General features: G+C 43.0%; 2 protein-coding genes across 3 annotated transcripts; one reads left to right on the top strand and one right to left on the bottom strand.

Annotated features, from left to right (window-relative positions):
• The first annotated feature begins 485 nt into the window (after nucleotides 1-485).
• N6AMT1 (N-6 adenine-specific DNA methyltransferase 1) lies at nucleotides 486-4,671 on the top strand. Of its 2 annotated transcripts, XM_033052152.2 has the most exons (7): nucleotides 500-651; nucleotides 1,233-1,322; nucleotides 1,736-1,826; nucleotides 2,381-2,464; nucleotides 2,561-2,702; nucleotides 3,362-3,489; nucleotides 3,871-4,671. In XM_033052152.2, exons 1-6 carry the CDS (start codon nucleotides 518-520, stop codon nucleotides 3,466-3,468), a joined length of 648 nt encoding a protein of 215 aa, XP_032908043.1. In that variant the 5' UTR covers nucleotides 500-517; the 3' UTR covers nucleotides 3,469-3,489; nucleotides 3,871-4,671. The 2 variants fall into 2 exon arrangements, with proteins under 2 accessions (XP_032908044.1, XP_032908043.1); XM_033052153.2 differs by having other exon boundaries at nucleotides 486-651; nucleotides 3,362-4,671.
• A 3,968-nt stretch (nucleotides 4,672-8,639) lies between these two features.
• On the bottom strand, nucleotides 8,640-14,997 carry CGGBP1 (CGG triplet repeat binding protein 1). The gene is made up of 2 exons (XM_033052154.1): nucleotides 14,966-14,997; nucleotides 8,640-13,159 (listed from the first exon to the last, which is right to left on the bottom strand). Exon 2 carries the CDS (start codon nucleotides 13,135-13,137, stop codon nucleotides 12,634-12,636), a length of 504 nt encoding a protein of 167 aa, XP_032908045.1. The 5' UTR covers nucleotides 13,138-13,159; nucleotides 14,966-14,997; the 3' UTR covers nucleotides 8,640-12,633.
• Between the last annotated feature and the right edge of the window lie 452 nt (nucleotides 14,998-15,449).

A 15,449-nucleotide genomic window follows, 5' to 3' on the forward strand; every position in this document is an offset into this window, starting at 1 on the left:
TCAAGGTTGGACAGGGCTTGGAGCAGCTGGGACAGAGGAAAGTGTCCCTGCCCATGGCAGGCATGGAATGGGATGAGCTTTACGGTCCCTTCCAACCCAAACCGATCTGTGTTTCTGTGACTCTGAAGTTCAGATGCTTGGTAATTAACAGAAAATAGAGCTTTTTTGGATATCAACATAAGGGTTTTCCCCGTGCGTTTCAGAAACGTCATCAGCACCTCCTTCCTTCGGGTTCGTGCTGACTCCCTGTGGTCGCTCTCGTGGTGCAAACGCGACTTGTGAAGCGGCACCGGGAGCAGAGCGCGCTGCCTCCCGCCCGAAGAGGTTCACAATAAACACTCGGGGTGTTTAATGCTCTTAAACATTAAGTGTTTAATGGATCCAGGCGATCGCGGCGAGCACACCCGAGCGCCACGGAGCGATGCTGAGGGGAGCGGGGCCGATGGCAGCGGCTCCGTCCCGCCCCGTTCCTGCCCCGGTCCCTCCCCTTCCCCCGGATGCGGCCGGGCGGGCCGGGATGGCGCTGCCCACCCCGCTCTACGGGCACCTGGGCCCGCGGGGGCCATTCCGGGACGTGTACGAGCCGGCCGAGGACACCTTCCTGCTGCTCGATGCGCTGGAGCGGGACGCGGGCAGGCTGCGGGAGGCCGGGTACGGCAGGGCCGCGCTGAGGGGATGGCTGGTGGTGGAGCCATAGGAGAGCGCCCGGAGGGGCTGCAGGGTGGGGAAGGGCCTGCAGGGGATGGGGAAGGGCCTGCAGGGGAAGCCGGAGGGGCTGAGGGCGCTTGGCTTCTTCAGCCTGGAGGAGAGGGAACCCCATCACAATCTGCAGCTTTCTCTGAGAGACAGCGGAGGGGCCAGCGCTGATCCTGCTCTCTATCCTGAGGGAAGGGCCTGAAGCTGCGTGGGGAAGGGCTGGGTGGGTATCAGGGAAAGCTTCTTCTCCCAGAGGCTGGTGGGGCACTGGAAAAGGCTCCCCAGGGAATGGGCGCACCACCAGGCTGACAGAGCTCAGAAAGTCTTTGGACAACGCTTCCAGGATGCACAGGGTGGGATTATTGTGGTGTCTGTGCAGGTTGGACTGCACGGTTCTTGTGAGTCCCATCCCTCTCAGGATATTCTGGGACTCTGTACCTCAGTGTGTTTGGGAGGACAGCATGTTCTATAACGCTGTGTTGACCAGTTTCTGTGTCTGTTACAAACCAAAGTCATCCAGAGTATTCTCGCTTTAGAGTTGAGATCTGCCTTGAAATAGGATCTGGATCTGGTGTGGTTTCAACATTTGTGGCTTCTTCCATCCTCGGACCCAGTGCACTGTACATGTAAGTATAACAGCACCTGAACTATTGCATGCAATAATAAAGGATGCTTAGCCTGGGATGCTTAGCTGTCTCATACATATTTCTCATTTTCACATTTTAAAAACTATTATTTTCTCAGTTCTGTAGATATGCATAGAGCAAAGAGGGCCTGTTGAGCATTTCTGAGCTTATGGTGCAGTCTGAATTATTTACTTCAGGTTCTGTAACAAATGAGTAGTGGTGTGACTGGAAATCCATTTTCCCATTTCTCAGACAAATTGCTAAGCCTGCACTTGTGTTTGCTGTGTTTAATTCTTGTGAATCCCTTTTAAGTCAGAACATTCTGTGATTCTGTAAACTAGCTTGTGGTTCATTGAGTTCAACTTCCAGGTGCAGTAGCCTATAACTTACACTTTGTAATATTTCCCTTTTAGATGCACAGATATCAACCCTATGGCAGCTTACTGTACCCAGGAGACAGCTCTGCTTAACAATGTTCACCTGCAGCCTGTCATTACTGACTTGGTAAGAGAGAAGTTTCAATAGTATCTCCTTCATGGTTTGTGTAATATTTTAATACTTACTGGAGATTATGGAGTCACACATTAGTTAGGGTTGGAAGGGACCTCTGGATATCACCCCCTGCCAAAAAACCCCCAGCCAACTACTCAAGCTCTAAAATTCAAAACTAAGCTTTGAAAATTAATTGTATTAATTAAAAAAAAAAAAATCTGTAGATATAGTTTGGAAAGTGCTTGACAAGGAATTCTATACTGGCCTGACATTATCATAGCCCTTTGTCTAAAGTTATGCAGTTCTTGGTTTTCAACCTTTTCTGATTTAATTAGAACTTGTGTCTGTTACTTTTAGTGTCTTATAAAATTTGATGTGGAGAAAAGCTAATTTTTCTCATCTCTTTAGCACTTTTATATGTTTATAAAAGATGATGTAGCTAAGCCACAATAAATGGGATTTTAAATGGCTGAACAACTGCACTGTGTAACTGTATTTTTACAAAACATTTGCATTCTTCATGTTCCCCAAAAGAAACTCCACACAATGATCAACTTCACCTACAGGTCAAAGGATTATCCCCAAGACTGAATGGGAAGGTTGATCTACTGCTGTTTAACCCACCATATGTGGTAACACCTTCAGAGGAGGTAGGAAAATGTTGAAAAAATAGTGTTGCTACTGTCTGTTGCTGTGACAATTCTGTCATTCTGTATTATGATAATCTTTGCTTTCCTTCTTCCTAGGTGAAAAGCCGTGGAATAGAGGCATCCTGGGCTGGGGGCAAACAGGGCAGAGAAGTAATGGATAGAGTGTTCCCATTAGTACCAGACCTGCTTTCTCCAGGAGGATTATTCTACTTGGTCACAATTAAAGAAAATAATCCAGGTGGTCACAGTCCTTGGACATTCAAATGTGCCAAATCAGATTTAACATGGTATAAATCCAAATGTTGATTACAGCTGGACCAAAAAAGCAAGCAAATTTATCAAAACTAAGAAGTCCCCAAGCTAGTTTGGAAAGTGAAAGTGTGTGGGACCCCAGCAGCTCTGCAGGAGTTCAGTCCCAAGTCTGAAAGGTAGATTAACGAAGTCTGAATTAATTGTGCAGTTCTTTCTTAGGGAAGAGAATGGTGGGGTTAACCTAAAAGGCATAGTGGGAAATGTGATCTCTTTCATTTTACAAGTGTAGAGAAAAGATTTGGACTTGTTCCTTCTGGTCTAATGCGTAATGGCCACAAATTATCATGTAATGTCAAGATTATTCTGCACCTGATTTGTTAGGCAGCTTTTGTGAGAAGATGCCAGAGATTTCACTTTCTGCTGCAGTTTAGCTTCATAAAGAATTCTAGCAAAATACTGAACTTCTGTTTGTAAATGGTGACCTTTATTTGTGCTTAGTGGAAGATTGATTTGCATAAAAATTCCTGTCTGAAAGAGCTGGAGGACAGAGTTTATAAACCTTGCTTTACAGTTTGACAGATGCCTTAGAACTATCTTCTAGAACCAATTTCAACTCATTTGTAAACACTGCACTTTCCATTACAGATGAAATTCTGGAAACAATGAAGAAAAGTGGCTTGAAAGGCACACAAGTACTTTCCAGGCAAGCAGGACAAGAGATGCTGACAATCCTCAGATTTAGGAAGTCTTGATAACTTCTCTTCACCTGCCAGGTACTAGGCATGAAGAAAATTGAACACAGAGTTCTCAGTTGGAAAACACTGAGGTGAATGCAGTCTGCCCTCTGTTAATGGCAGGAACTTACTCATACAAGCAAAACATCAAGAGAGAAATTAACCCAACAACTGAACTAGGGAACAAAATGTCAATGGGTTCATAATGATCTCATATCCTCTGACATAACCAGTGCCACGCACTGAAGTCTCACTTCTACAAGCCATGCACATGTATTACTTTTAATTTGTAGTCTTCAGTAGTCATTGGTCAGAACCAGGGTCATTTCTCAGCATCAGCATTCACAACAAACTGCAAGTTTACAAGCAGCACTATTAAGATACCCTTCTGTTGGCTTAAAAAGTTCTTTCCTCTCCCAGGATCAGCGTTCTCAGCATGGATCACTTTGGCCATGATTAAGGACCAGAGTCTCCCACATCCCTTTGACCTTCAGAGAAGAAGGAAGAGCCTGGTTAAAATACACAGATGCTCAGAGCTCACCACAAAAGCATTTGGAGGAAGTTTGGATCTGTGCACAGGTGGAAATACAGTGGCACTTTATACAATGCAAAATGTGAAGGCAGAGTTGTTTCACTTGTTCTCACATACCTGTCAAATATTTTGCTGCTGTGCTACTCGGGGTACTGAACTTCTCATCTCTTCCATCATATGAAGATGTTCCAGCAGCAGACAAGGAGGATTCTCCAATTCTTCAATCCCTTGTAATGAGCACAACAGTTCTGCAACTTGTTGAACATCTTCCCTGAGCTTCAGAGAAGGCTTCTCAAGGAATGATGGAAAAATTTTAGTAATTGTGTGTATTTATATTGCCATTGGGATTTTTCTGAGGAGTGCGATTTTGCAAATAGAAATGGAATTTTAGTCCTTTTCCCTTTTTCCCCCCATTTTAGAGAAACACTAATGTAGTGTTTCTGGTGTACACTGGAGAGTTTTCTGGGGCTCTCATTGTTTTGTCTGTGAATAGCTTTGCAACATACAGAGCTTAAATAAGTTGGCTTCAACTCCCAGCTTACTGTTGACCAAAAAAACCTCCAAACAAGTTTAGAAGGGATAGAAGCCCATTTAAAAAAAAAAAATTCCATCATGGTTCTGTAGAGACTGACTTGCAAGACTTTTGTTTGTGTAGTGGTTCTATAAACATTATTTTGATATTTGTAGTAGTTTGTGTCATTTTAGCAGTGCTTTATCACAGGAGGGTGCTGGGCACAGTCCAGTCCTCGTATCAGCCCAAGTTAGCAGAGCCTCATTGTCAAAAACTGTGGCATTCAAAGTTGAAAGTGGGATGATAATTAGGTGTGGTTGAGCTAAATAATTGCAGGTATACTGTGAAATTTGAGATAATTTGACTGCAGACTGGACCTAGAGCTTGTAGGATTTTCAGATTTCAAGCTCAGGGTTGAATACTACCAAAATCTTTGGCCATGGTTCAAAAGTGTCCTCAGGTGCTGAAGTTATCTAGCCAATTACTGAGTACTTCTCAGTTATTATCATTACCATCCTCTTCAATTAAATTAGGAGGCTCTGCTATAGTAATAAAATAAGATCCATTATCTCCAGGGTGCACTGAGCACTGCTTTGGTTTCTGTTCTCCACCTGTGATGTTTAATAGCTACAGACAGATTTAATTAGGAAGCCATATCTTATTGTAAACTTGGTAATTGCTCTGAGCCAGCATTACCCAAGAATGTACAGGAATGTCCTTTTTATCAACATGACTGGAGAAACCTTTATTGTCTGATCATTGGAAAGAGAAGGTGATCCTGAGGGTTTAAAAAACATCTCCCCTTCTCTGGCTCCTGGCTCCCCTCACAGAGCAATGAACAAAGATGCAGGGTTTTTTTTGGTTTTTTTTGAGAGATGCTCCTGCAAGTGATGTTTTGATTTTACAAGAAGCAAGATAGCAGAGAGGAGGGATGCAAATCAGGATTTTAAACTTTGTCAGTGCTTCTGCATGACTAATTCAGCATCAATCAGTTAAGTTGAAAAAATTCACTATTCACACAACAATCTGCACTGTAAGGGGTGATTGTTTCAGCTGATTGTTCTCAGCATCTTCATAAGGACAAGTAATTTGGATTTTGTGTGTTCCTTTCTCAGCATGTCTTTAAGATATTTTTCCCCCTAAATACTTTTAAGACAGTGAAGCACTTAGCTGAACCTTCCCAAAAACTTCTGCCCAAGCAAAGTTTCTTCACCAGGTTAAACCCAAATTGAAGGCAAACAGGAAGTTTTATATAGCAATTGTCACCTCTGCTTACGATGGAAATGCTTACCAAAGCCTAAATTACCTGGATTCTTTTCCCCAGAGTAATATTTTTGAGAAAATAATGGAACAACTCTCTGAAATGTTATGTTTGGATTTCGTTTTTCTGTCAAAAATTTTGTGCTTGGATGGAGTGTGCAATGATCAGGAGAATCCTGCTGATGTTTGTGAGGAATTGAAAAAGCCTGACAAAAATTCCAATGCAGCCTAAATGGAAAATATTTATGGAAGAAAACTCCTTGAGTGTAACTGCACACACAGCAGGGCTCCACTTGAGCCAAACCACTCCTACCACAAATTGCATTTTTGTGCACTGAAGACACCTGGTGGCTGCATCCACAGCCAGCTCCAAGAGAAAAATTGTTTTTTTAGGGAAGTTTTTCTCTTGTTGAGACTTAATTACCATCTTGAGCCATTCTATTTTTATGATATCACTAAGACACAAATGAGATCTTTTTGCTATCCAAATAGTAATTTAGATTTTTTGGTTTTAAATTTTATTTTTTTTAATCAGTCCATGGATTTGAGACACTGCAAGAGTCTAGTTTTGCTTTAAAAGCATGTTTCAAGGGGTAGTAAATGCCAAATAAATATAATATAAGTATTTGTCAAAGTAAGGAATGAGAGTCCTAATCCTAAACTGTATAATTAGGAAAGGGAGATGGCATAACTCAGTGACTTCTTTGCTGAATCCTAATCAGGTATTTAAAAACCTTCATTCAGTGCAATTGAATGCAAAGAACTAAATCAATTTAAACACTGAAATTCAGGCCTGAGGATTGCTATAAATAGAAACTTTATTTACCTGATTCACTCCCCTCTGTTGCTACTGCTCAGTCTGACTGTTGCTACTTTACTGAATGAAAGTGAAAAGAAAAACCCAACCATAACCTGTGCAATGTTCCTTCTGTCCCACCTCAGTTGTTCTTCTGACAAGACCACTGTTCTATTTCAGGGCTACACTTTTCCTGTTTGCAGGAAACCACAGAGTGAGACACAGCGTTCTGAGAGTGGGCTCCAGGAAGTCTGCTGAAAATTACCTTTTAACAGTGCATGAAGGAGGTTTTAATGCCTTAAAGGTACAGCAATGTTCCAGTGTCCCATCAGCTCCTTGCCTGTCCGTGATGATCACAGAGCTCAGGATTTGCTGCTGCACCAGCCAAGTCGGCCCTGCAGCTTTACTCCTGCAATTCCCTGTTAAAGGAGGGAGCAGCTCCTTCATCTTGATGCAAGTTCTTCACGAGATTCTTTGCATCTCCCCACTTTCCCTTCCGCAATTTCAGTTTCAAGAGGTGAGCTGAGCCTTGTTAAACCAAAGCACACATCTTGAGCCAGGTTCTGAATTGCAGGCTGAGCTTGGGTGCTCTCACAAGGGGGCTCAGTTCATTCAGTCCAGAGCTGGTTAAAGCTCCCCTCAGAGATTATTGTCTGTAAAACACTTCTCTAAGTGCAACCATGGGTATTGCAGCTGTTGGATTTGTCTTGAGGTAATGACAGGCTTCAGAAATAAGGGAAGGGAGGAAGCAATTTAAAACTAATTATAGAAGAATTAAGGTGAGAAGGTGTCAATTACTGCAGTGAAATCCAATGCTGAATTTGAGCGATTTTGTACACTGGAGGACAGATTAAAAAAACCACTTGAGGCAAACCAATACACATACCCCTCCTAAGAACCTCTAAAGTCCCTAAATACTTTTCTTCCAGCTCTGAACAGAACTACTGAACAATATCTTCGGTTGAGCTGCAGTGGCTGTCTGTATTCCAACTCTCATCCTGTACTTTCTGCTTCTACCTGAGATGTGCGTTTGGAGATGCACACAAACTACAAATTCCAAACCCCTTGGAAAAAAGGTGGTGGGATGAGAAGAAAAGAAAGCAGAATTGCCACAGATTGTCTCTCCTCCAGCCTATGCAAATAACAAATGTCAAACCTAGTTATCAATATCACTGGGACCTGACAGCTGTGTGTACTTGTTACGGATATGGATTGAACTGCCTTGATTCAGTTAAAAAGGTAAAATGGCACCATCAGAGTTTAGCATGGCCTAATTACTAAACTTTAAATAGGATCTGCATCAGCTTCCACACAAATCTTGACTGATACATTGGTTTTGTAAGTGTGCTTGTGCTGTTTCATACACGAACTGTCCACACAAGGAAATTTTACAAAGGGCATGTTTATTTCTGTTCTGTTTTTCCATTTCACAACATAAAGCACTTGATCTAATGTGCTCTGACCTGCATATGACTGAAAATGAGAAAATAATGGTTCATAAATTCATCAGTCAAGAGGTTGCCTGAATTTATCATTGATCCAGCCTGAGATGTCAAGACAGGCCAAGAATTCAGAAGAAATGTGTAAACAATCAAACCCACACTTGATGATAATTTTTGATGGGTTGATGTTATTTGTTCAATTTTTATGAAGTTCCCAAGGGAGAGGGATCAAACTGACCTTTTTGGATTTTTCCACATTGCAGAAGCCCTTCCTGAAAAGATCTGAGGCCTTGGATAGCTGCAGGATCCTGCACCTACAAATGGTTTACTGCAGTGTCAAAATGCACAACAATCATTCCACTTGGTATTCACATGGAGTAGAAGGCATCATTAGGGAATTTCTGTCACCATGAAGAAAGTCAGGAATTGACAGGAGGCAGAGGTTTTGTGTAATCAGTCCTGAAACAGACTTCAGTGTCCTTGCACAGATAAATCAATCAGTTGCTTCAATATCTGATATTACCTTAAGCTACAGCTTCTCAATTTTTCCTGTCCCCATCCATTTCTTCTGTTTTATATTACATCACACTGTGAACTACCACATGTTCTTAATCCACTTGATTGGTAAAATAAGAGATCATGCATAAATTCTATAAAAAAAGGAATACCTTTATTTTTCTTTTTTTAAAGAGACTGTTTTTTCATTACCAAGTGAAAACTTTACAATGTAAAGTATTTCTCTTCAGTATTGTTTTAATATAAAAACTTAAATCACTTACTCTGGTCTTACTGTTCCTACAGGAAGTCTTGTGGCACTGCAGGACCCAGGTATTTTCAGCCTCACTCTAGTATCTAATCATAAGTTCATGACTTTTTTTTTTATTTTAAATAAAACCATTTCTGTGGCCACTCACCATGAACAAAACATTCCTACCACCAAAACAAAAATAAAGCATCTTCATTAGACCAGGAGACTAAACTCTAACAGCACTATTACAGTGAGAAGCTTTGTTAAAATAAAAATATTTTGAAAGTTAGACACGACTTTAAAATTGTACAAAGACAACAAGCACTCAAATTACACAGAGTAAGTAGCAGTGAGTACAATGTGAATGCAACAACAGTAAGCCTTGCCTCTCTTTATATGTAAATATAAATAGAGATTATCCTTGCCAAACTTCCAGCTTTTTTTTTCCCTTTTCCTGAAAAGGAGCTCATTATGCTGCAAAACCTAACAGGGAGCATCTCACTTTTCAGTTCAACAGAATTGCTAAAAGGGGCTGTGGCTAAAACCAGCTTTTCTATCATGAGAATATCCCATACTGTGCAGAACAAGTTTCTCTCTCTGTTGAAAAAGATTTCCCTTTCATTATGCTGAATGCTTCACCTTCCCTTGGGACTTGCCAAATTACAAGCTTAAAAATAATTAAAAATTTTGAAGCTTACTCATGTTTTTTTAAGAACATGCAAGCTGAAACTACCATGGTGTTTTCACATAAGGAGTCACAGAACAGACAGTGCTCCTGTTTGTATTTTACCTTTGTAAGTGTTGTTTCAAGAAAAACATTTGGTAGCAATTTTAGCTAATTTTGCTAAATCAGTTTAAGTATTGGTCAGAAAAGAAAATATTTCTTCTTTTAATTTTTTAAAATTAAAGTTCAAGTATTTTCCTAAAACCACCTAGCAGAAAGTATCCTGTAGAGCTTGTCTCTGCATTTGTACTTAAAGTGAAAAGCTGACATTGTTGCCATCCTCCCTTTACTTCTGAGAGTTTTCTTCTTTACAGGAAATACATTCTTGCACAAGAAATTAAACCCCATGGTGACTGTTCAAACAACTCCATCACAGCCTCAAAATTAGGATTTAGTTATTCTTTAGGTTTAAATAGATGAGAAAATTTCTGCTGTAAATCTTCCCTGAAAGTTTTGCTTTATCCAACTGCAACCATACTGGCAAAATTATGTTCTGAATTTGAGTGTTTGCAGGACTCTGTTTCATGACACAATGCAACCACCTACTCATATTTTCTCTAAAAGTGTGATGATTTGGGTTATGTTCATTATTCTAAACTTGCTCATTCTTTCTAGATTACCTGGAAGTGCTTTATTTTTCATAGCTTTACTCCATTATTAATGTTTGTTGCAATGGATCAATGTCTTGATTTTCAAAAAACTTGAAAAGTATTGTGGCATTATTTTTAAATGAAAAGATCCTGTTACCAAGACTGCAGTGTCCTGCAAATTGAGTTCATTACATTTGCCAATTATTTAATATAAAACTGTAACTTTGAAACCAACTTGATTTTTTTTTCCAGTTATGCAGAAGCATATTTAATGTTCCCATGAAGCATTTCAAAATGTCTGTCAGTCTGTCAGTCAAGGGAAGAGCATACAGCATCTAATCCTATATAAAATTGTTATGGGGTGCAGCCTGGAAAATCCCATATTAGCAAAAACTGAGTGAACTAGCCCAAATTCCTGCCTTTTGACCATCCCATTTCTCTAGCTGCTTTTGTTTTCTCAATATCCCATCATTCTCTATTTGCTTCAATTCTAAGATAGCATTGCTGAGGTTTCAAAAAATATTAAAAATTAAAGCCAGGATGTTGTTTCACTGTAAGGAAACAGCAGCTGTGAGAAAATACTTTCAGTTCTTGTCAGGACAGAAAAGGCTATTGGCAGTTTACCTTTCTTGGCTTCAGAAAATTTATTTAACAGTTCTAGCCCAAGGCAGTTAAGGATTTTGAGTTAAACCCAAGCTTGTGCAATAAAAAAAATGATATTTAGGAAGGCATATCTTGATCTCTAGGATTAGATTAAAAAGTTGCTGTTTTTTCTATCTGAAGTCCTAGACCAGCAGTGGGCTGAGCATCTCTGGACTGATGCACATGGGCAAGAAACCTTCTGCTTTTTAGCTTTGTCCATTTATTCCAGCAGGTTTCGTAGCATGGAACACAAGTGCATTTCTGCAGAGTAATTGCACAAAAAAATAGTTGTTACTAAGTATGTAAGTCTCTCTGAGCCCAGCAAAGGAGACTGCCCTAGATAGAGCTGGGAAAATAGCTCCAACCCCAAAATAATCTGGTCACTTTGTCTCTTTTCAGGAATTTCTTGGTATTGCTGTAAATAAACTGCTATGAAACTGCTGGGGAAAGGAAACTGGACAACTGGCTCCACCCTCAGGAGTTAAAGCATCCTCATGACATTGTACCCATGGAGAGGGAGGATTCCTGTGCTTCCAGGAGGTGCTTGGCACCTCTCTGGACCCAGAGATCTCCAGGAGATCTAGAGCAGGCAGAGGTCAGTGTCAGTTGTATTCCAGCACTTTGCACAGTACTCCCTCATTTCATTCAAAACCTTTATAGAACACTCGTGTCAGGTGAACTATTTGGCATCATCATTTGGAATAGCTTAGTAGCAGTTTAGTAGACTTTGGAGAGAGTAACATTATTGAAATTCTTCAATTGCCCATTTTGCTTTTTGCCAGTCCAATAGATGTGGCCATGGCACAGAGTAAGAAATACAGCCCAGGTCTGTAATTCCAGTGTAAGTTCCAAGTGTATGTGCCTTCCTACTTGTGTTTACAAGTACTGAAGAGCCTTTGCACTAACTGCTTTAAAAACTATTTTAATCACTTCACCTCCCTTGACTGAAAGGCTGATGACAAGGCCAGAGATGTAAAGGACCTTCAGGGAAAGATGGAGAAGCCTCTTCTCCTGTACTCAATGGGAAAACAACTCCTCCCAACTCCTCGATCTAGTGCCTCAGCTATCCCCAATTTGGATTTAGCTTAGTCCTGCTAGCAGGAAAAAGGCATTAATCTTCTCTGCTAAGAACTGGTCCAGCATAAGTTTCACTTGACAGCAGCTGCACTGCAAACCACACTCAGTTACTGGTTTGTCTACTCAGCTTTCAAATATTGGCACTGAAATGGAAGAGGGCATGTGAAACCAAGACAAAGTGATTTTAGAAAAGGAGACATGGCAAACCTGCAGAACTCCCAGCCTTATGAGAATAGTGGAGTTCAGAGGTCAGTACAACAGACTGGCTGGTTAAGCTGGATAATGAATACATCCACAGTTGCACCAAACAGCATAAGAGAGTTCTAGAAGAAAAATGTTTCCTGTTTCAAAACGTAAACCAAGCTTGAATAGAAAGTTGCAATAGTCCTTCCCCAACAGAGCAGTGATATTTTAACCAACCATCCTAGAGCTTCTTGCATTTCCAAAGTGCAGCACCTCTTCTTGGTCACTCAGGGACAGGATACTGGACAAAGAAATCCACTGCCACGAGCAGCAATCCCTCGCAAATCATCTTCTTAGATGCACTCTGAAGTGCTGTCCTCCACTGAAGTGCCTTCTTCTCAGCCTCACTTACAGCTGGACTGAACAGAGATCAGGTGTATGCCAGGGATGCTCCCTACATTCCTCACGAGCTCCACATCAATGTAGCTCTCAAGTCCACAGCAGGGTTAGCAACAATCTGTGGCACACCGCTAAGTTCAGGAGTAGATTGTCATTTCTACAAGAATACAAAATAGCTTGTAAAATCAATATGTAACACTGTATATATGCATGAATATAAAAATAAACCACACCATCAATATGTAAAACTTCACAACAAGGATGAAAACAGTTCTCTTCTCAACGGTCTTCAGTGTTGATGAGCTGGTTCTCATTGTCATAGCCATCAGGCAGGTAGGCTTTCCTTAGCTGCTCCGACTTGGGTATGGAGCTGCCGTTCTTAACGTAGCGGGACAGGAAGGCCCGCACGGAGGGGTGGTCAGCCTTCTCCAGGGGGATATTGGCTTCCAGGCACATTTTCACAAAGTCCTGGATCACACTGCTTTTCTCTGTCTGGGCAGTGCTGTTGCACTGCAGGGAGGCAGTCAGAGTCCTTTGCTTCTTCCTGACGTTCTGCTCCTCGAACTCCGCCTTCCTCTTGGTGTGCGTTTTGGACTTGAGGTGGTCGTTGATGGCGGACTTGCGGACGTGGTTCAGCACCACGTTGCAGGAGGTGCAGAAGAGCTTCCCCCCGTCCTCGTGCAGCTCGCTGCCGAACTCCGTCACGCGGTCCTGGGGGGTCACGTACAGGGCGGTCTTGGAGCGGTTCCGCGACGGCGCCGACTTCACCCCGAAGCGCTCCATGGCTGCCTCCACCCGGGCAAAGCTGGGAAACCAAACAAGTGTTACATTCACTATCCAGCCTGCTGACACCTAAATAGCATCGATTACACATAAAACATCCTTGGGACGCTCTTAGGGAAAGACTCCTCATTTGGAAGTCCAAAGAAATTGGGAGAATGAAGGTCCTTGTGGGTCAGAGTAAAACACTTTTTAGTTTCTCAACAGAACCCTCAAAACTCAATCTGTTCATCACTTAATGTCTAACAGAAACACTTTTTGCTTTTCTAGAAGAAACTTTTTTATCCTTCATGCTTTACGACAAAGGGTACTTTCTTCTTAGGATTTTCAATGTATTTCTTAATTATGTTGAGTCAGTATTTTTCTGTGTATTTTGTCCATAGCAAGCAAGAAAACCATTACTGGTCACTTATAAAAGCCAGTAACCTCCAGCAAAAAAAAAAAAAAAAACCCAAACCAAACCTAAGCTTTGCCAGCACTTGTTTGGAAACAGCCCTGGTTTTTAAACCACAGCTATTAGATTGAACCTGAACTTGGAGCTTAGAGCAAATAATTTTGTCACTGCAATTGCTGCTGGAACAGCCTAATGGGAACATAGAATTGCATATATTGCCATGCAAAATTAGAAACTCTGTTTTCAAAGAGGTTTAACATCGCTCTAAACTAGACCATGTCACCAAAACAGGCAATAACCCAGTTAAGTGCTCTGAAATCAACCAGGACCTGTGTCCTTTTGTTTCTGAGGTATGGAGCAGCTACTACAAATCTCAATTAAAGGTAATTTAACTCCTTTTTAAAGTAAAGTTGAAGTCAAGTAATAGCTCTGTTCAGATTTGGGGTTTTCTGAGCAAAATTAGTGGTCATCACATTAACTACATATTTCCTTAAAAAAACCCCAAAAAACCAAACAAAAAAATCCCCAAAGGCAACAATATTTCTTCTAAGTATCCACTACTTCTCTGTACTTGTTTTCTTTTGTTACCAGTTTGCTGTTGCAACATTCAAAAAAAAAAAAAAAAAAAGGTTGAATACAGTTTCTGCTGTCCATAAAGGTTTTTGCCCACCCTGTAACTAAAGGAATAGAGAATTCTGTCTTCAACATTGTCTTTTTTTTTCTTAAGCCATTGCTACCCGAAGAGATTACAATGTTCTAAGAAAAAAAAAAAATTTTTTTAGACTGATACAAAGATAAACACTCTTTATCCAGCATTAGTGTAACCTTCTTCATTCTTTTTGTTGCTTTAGACATGAGTTTCCGAAGCAACCATTTCCTGAAATCGAGCAGAAAACAAGTCCCAGCCCAACACAAACTTGTTGCTTTGGCTTCTGAAAGGCCAAACCAAAATTCCCCCATCAAACCAGGCGTTGCAGTCCGACCGCAGCAGAACCCCTCGGGATTCTGAGAGCAGCTGAACACAGGATTTTTGCTAGGCCTATTTTTTCGGGGCGGGGGGTGTCAAGTTTTGGCTTGGTGTCCTTGCCGAGGGCTGCTGCCTCCCCAGCGGGGTGCGCGGCGCACACGGATCCGCTCTCCGGGACCCGCTCGGTGTCACCGCTGTCACTGCACCCGGAGCCGCTGGGTGAGGAGCACAGCCAGCCGGGATCAGAGCACCGGGCGGGTTCGGCCCGGGTACCGAGACCAGAACTCGGTGCGTTCCTTGCCCGGGTCTGTTCTGCGGGCCCGTGCGGGTTAAACGCGCAGCGCCCGGCCCGGCACACCCCAGGCCCCACTGCCGCGGCCCTTCCCCGCAGCGCGGCTGTTCCCCCGGGAGGCCCCGCAGCCTCCTCCCCACGCGCGGATCCGCGCAGGCCCCGTGCCGGGCACCATTACCCGCAGCGGCCGCGCCGCCCGCCCGCGCCCGGGGCCGCCTCGGGGCTCCGCCGCCGCCGCCGCTCCGCGCTGGGCCCCGCCGGGCCGGGCCGGACGCGCCGCTCCGCCGCAGCCGCACGGCCCCGCCTACTTTTCCGGCCCGCCCCCGCCGCCGGAAGTCACTCGCTGATTGGTTCGCCGCGGAGATGTGCGAGGCTTGCGCCCAATAGGGACCGGGGGACGGGCGTCGGAGCGCTGATAGAGACGTGCGCTCACCAATCAGAGAGTGGGCGGTGGCGCGCAGCGGACGGAGGATGGAGCAGGCGGGTTCGGAGGGGGGCGTGACAGACGGAGAGAGCAGCCAATGGAAAGGGGCGGCCGAAGTAACGACCAGACTTTTTCACCAATCGCAGCGCACGTCTGCGAAGGGGCGGAGGCAGAGGTGAGCGGCGCGTTGATGGGCAGGGCAGGTGGACCAATGGGAGCGCGGCGCGGCGGGGGCGTC

This window comes from Catharus ustulatus, chromosome 2, assembly GCF_009819885.2.
Source record: "Catharus ustulatus isolate bCatUst1 chromosome 2, bCatUst1.pri.v2, whole genome shotgun sequence".
Classification (NCBI taxonomy): Eukaryota; Metazoa; Chordata; class Aves; order Passeriformes; family Turdidae; genus Catharus; species Catharus ustulatus.

What these genes read in the sequence shown, in the direction of transcription:
- N6AMT1 (XM_033052153.2), top strand. Translation starts at nt 518, where the DNA reads ATGGCGCTGCCCACCCCGCTCTACGGGCACCTGGGCCCGCGGGGGCCA. An exon ending in TGGTAACACCTTCAGAGGAG is followed by an intron (nt 2,465 to 2,560) that starts GTAGGAAAATGT and finishes CCTTCTTCCTAG; the next exon opens with GTGAAAAGCCGTGGAATAGA. An exon ending in AATTAAAGAAAATAATCCAG is followed by an intron (nt 2,703 to 3,361) that starts GTGGTCACAGTC and finishes TTTCCATTACAG; the next exon opens with ATGAAATTCTGGAAACAATG.
- CGGBP1 (XM_033052154.1), bottom strand. Translation starts at nt 13,137, where the DNA reads ATGGAGCGCTTCGGGGTGAAGTCGGCGCCGTCGCGGAACCGCTCCAAG.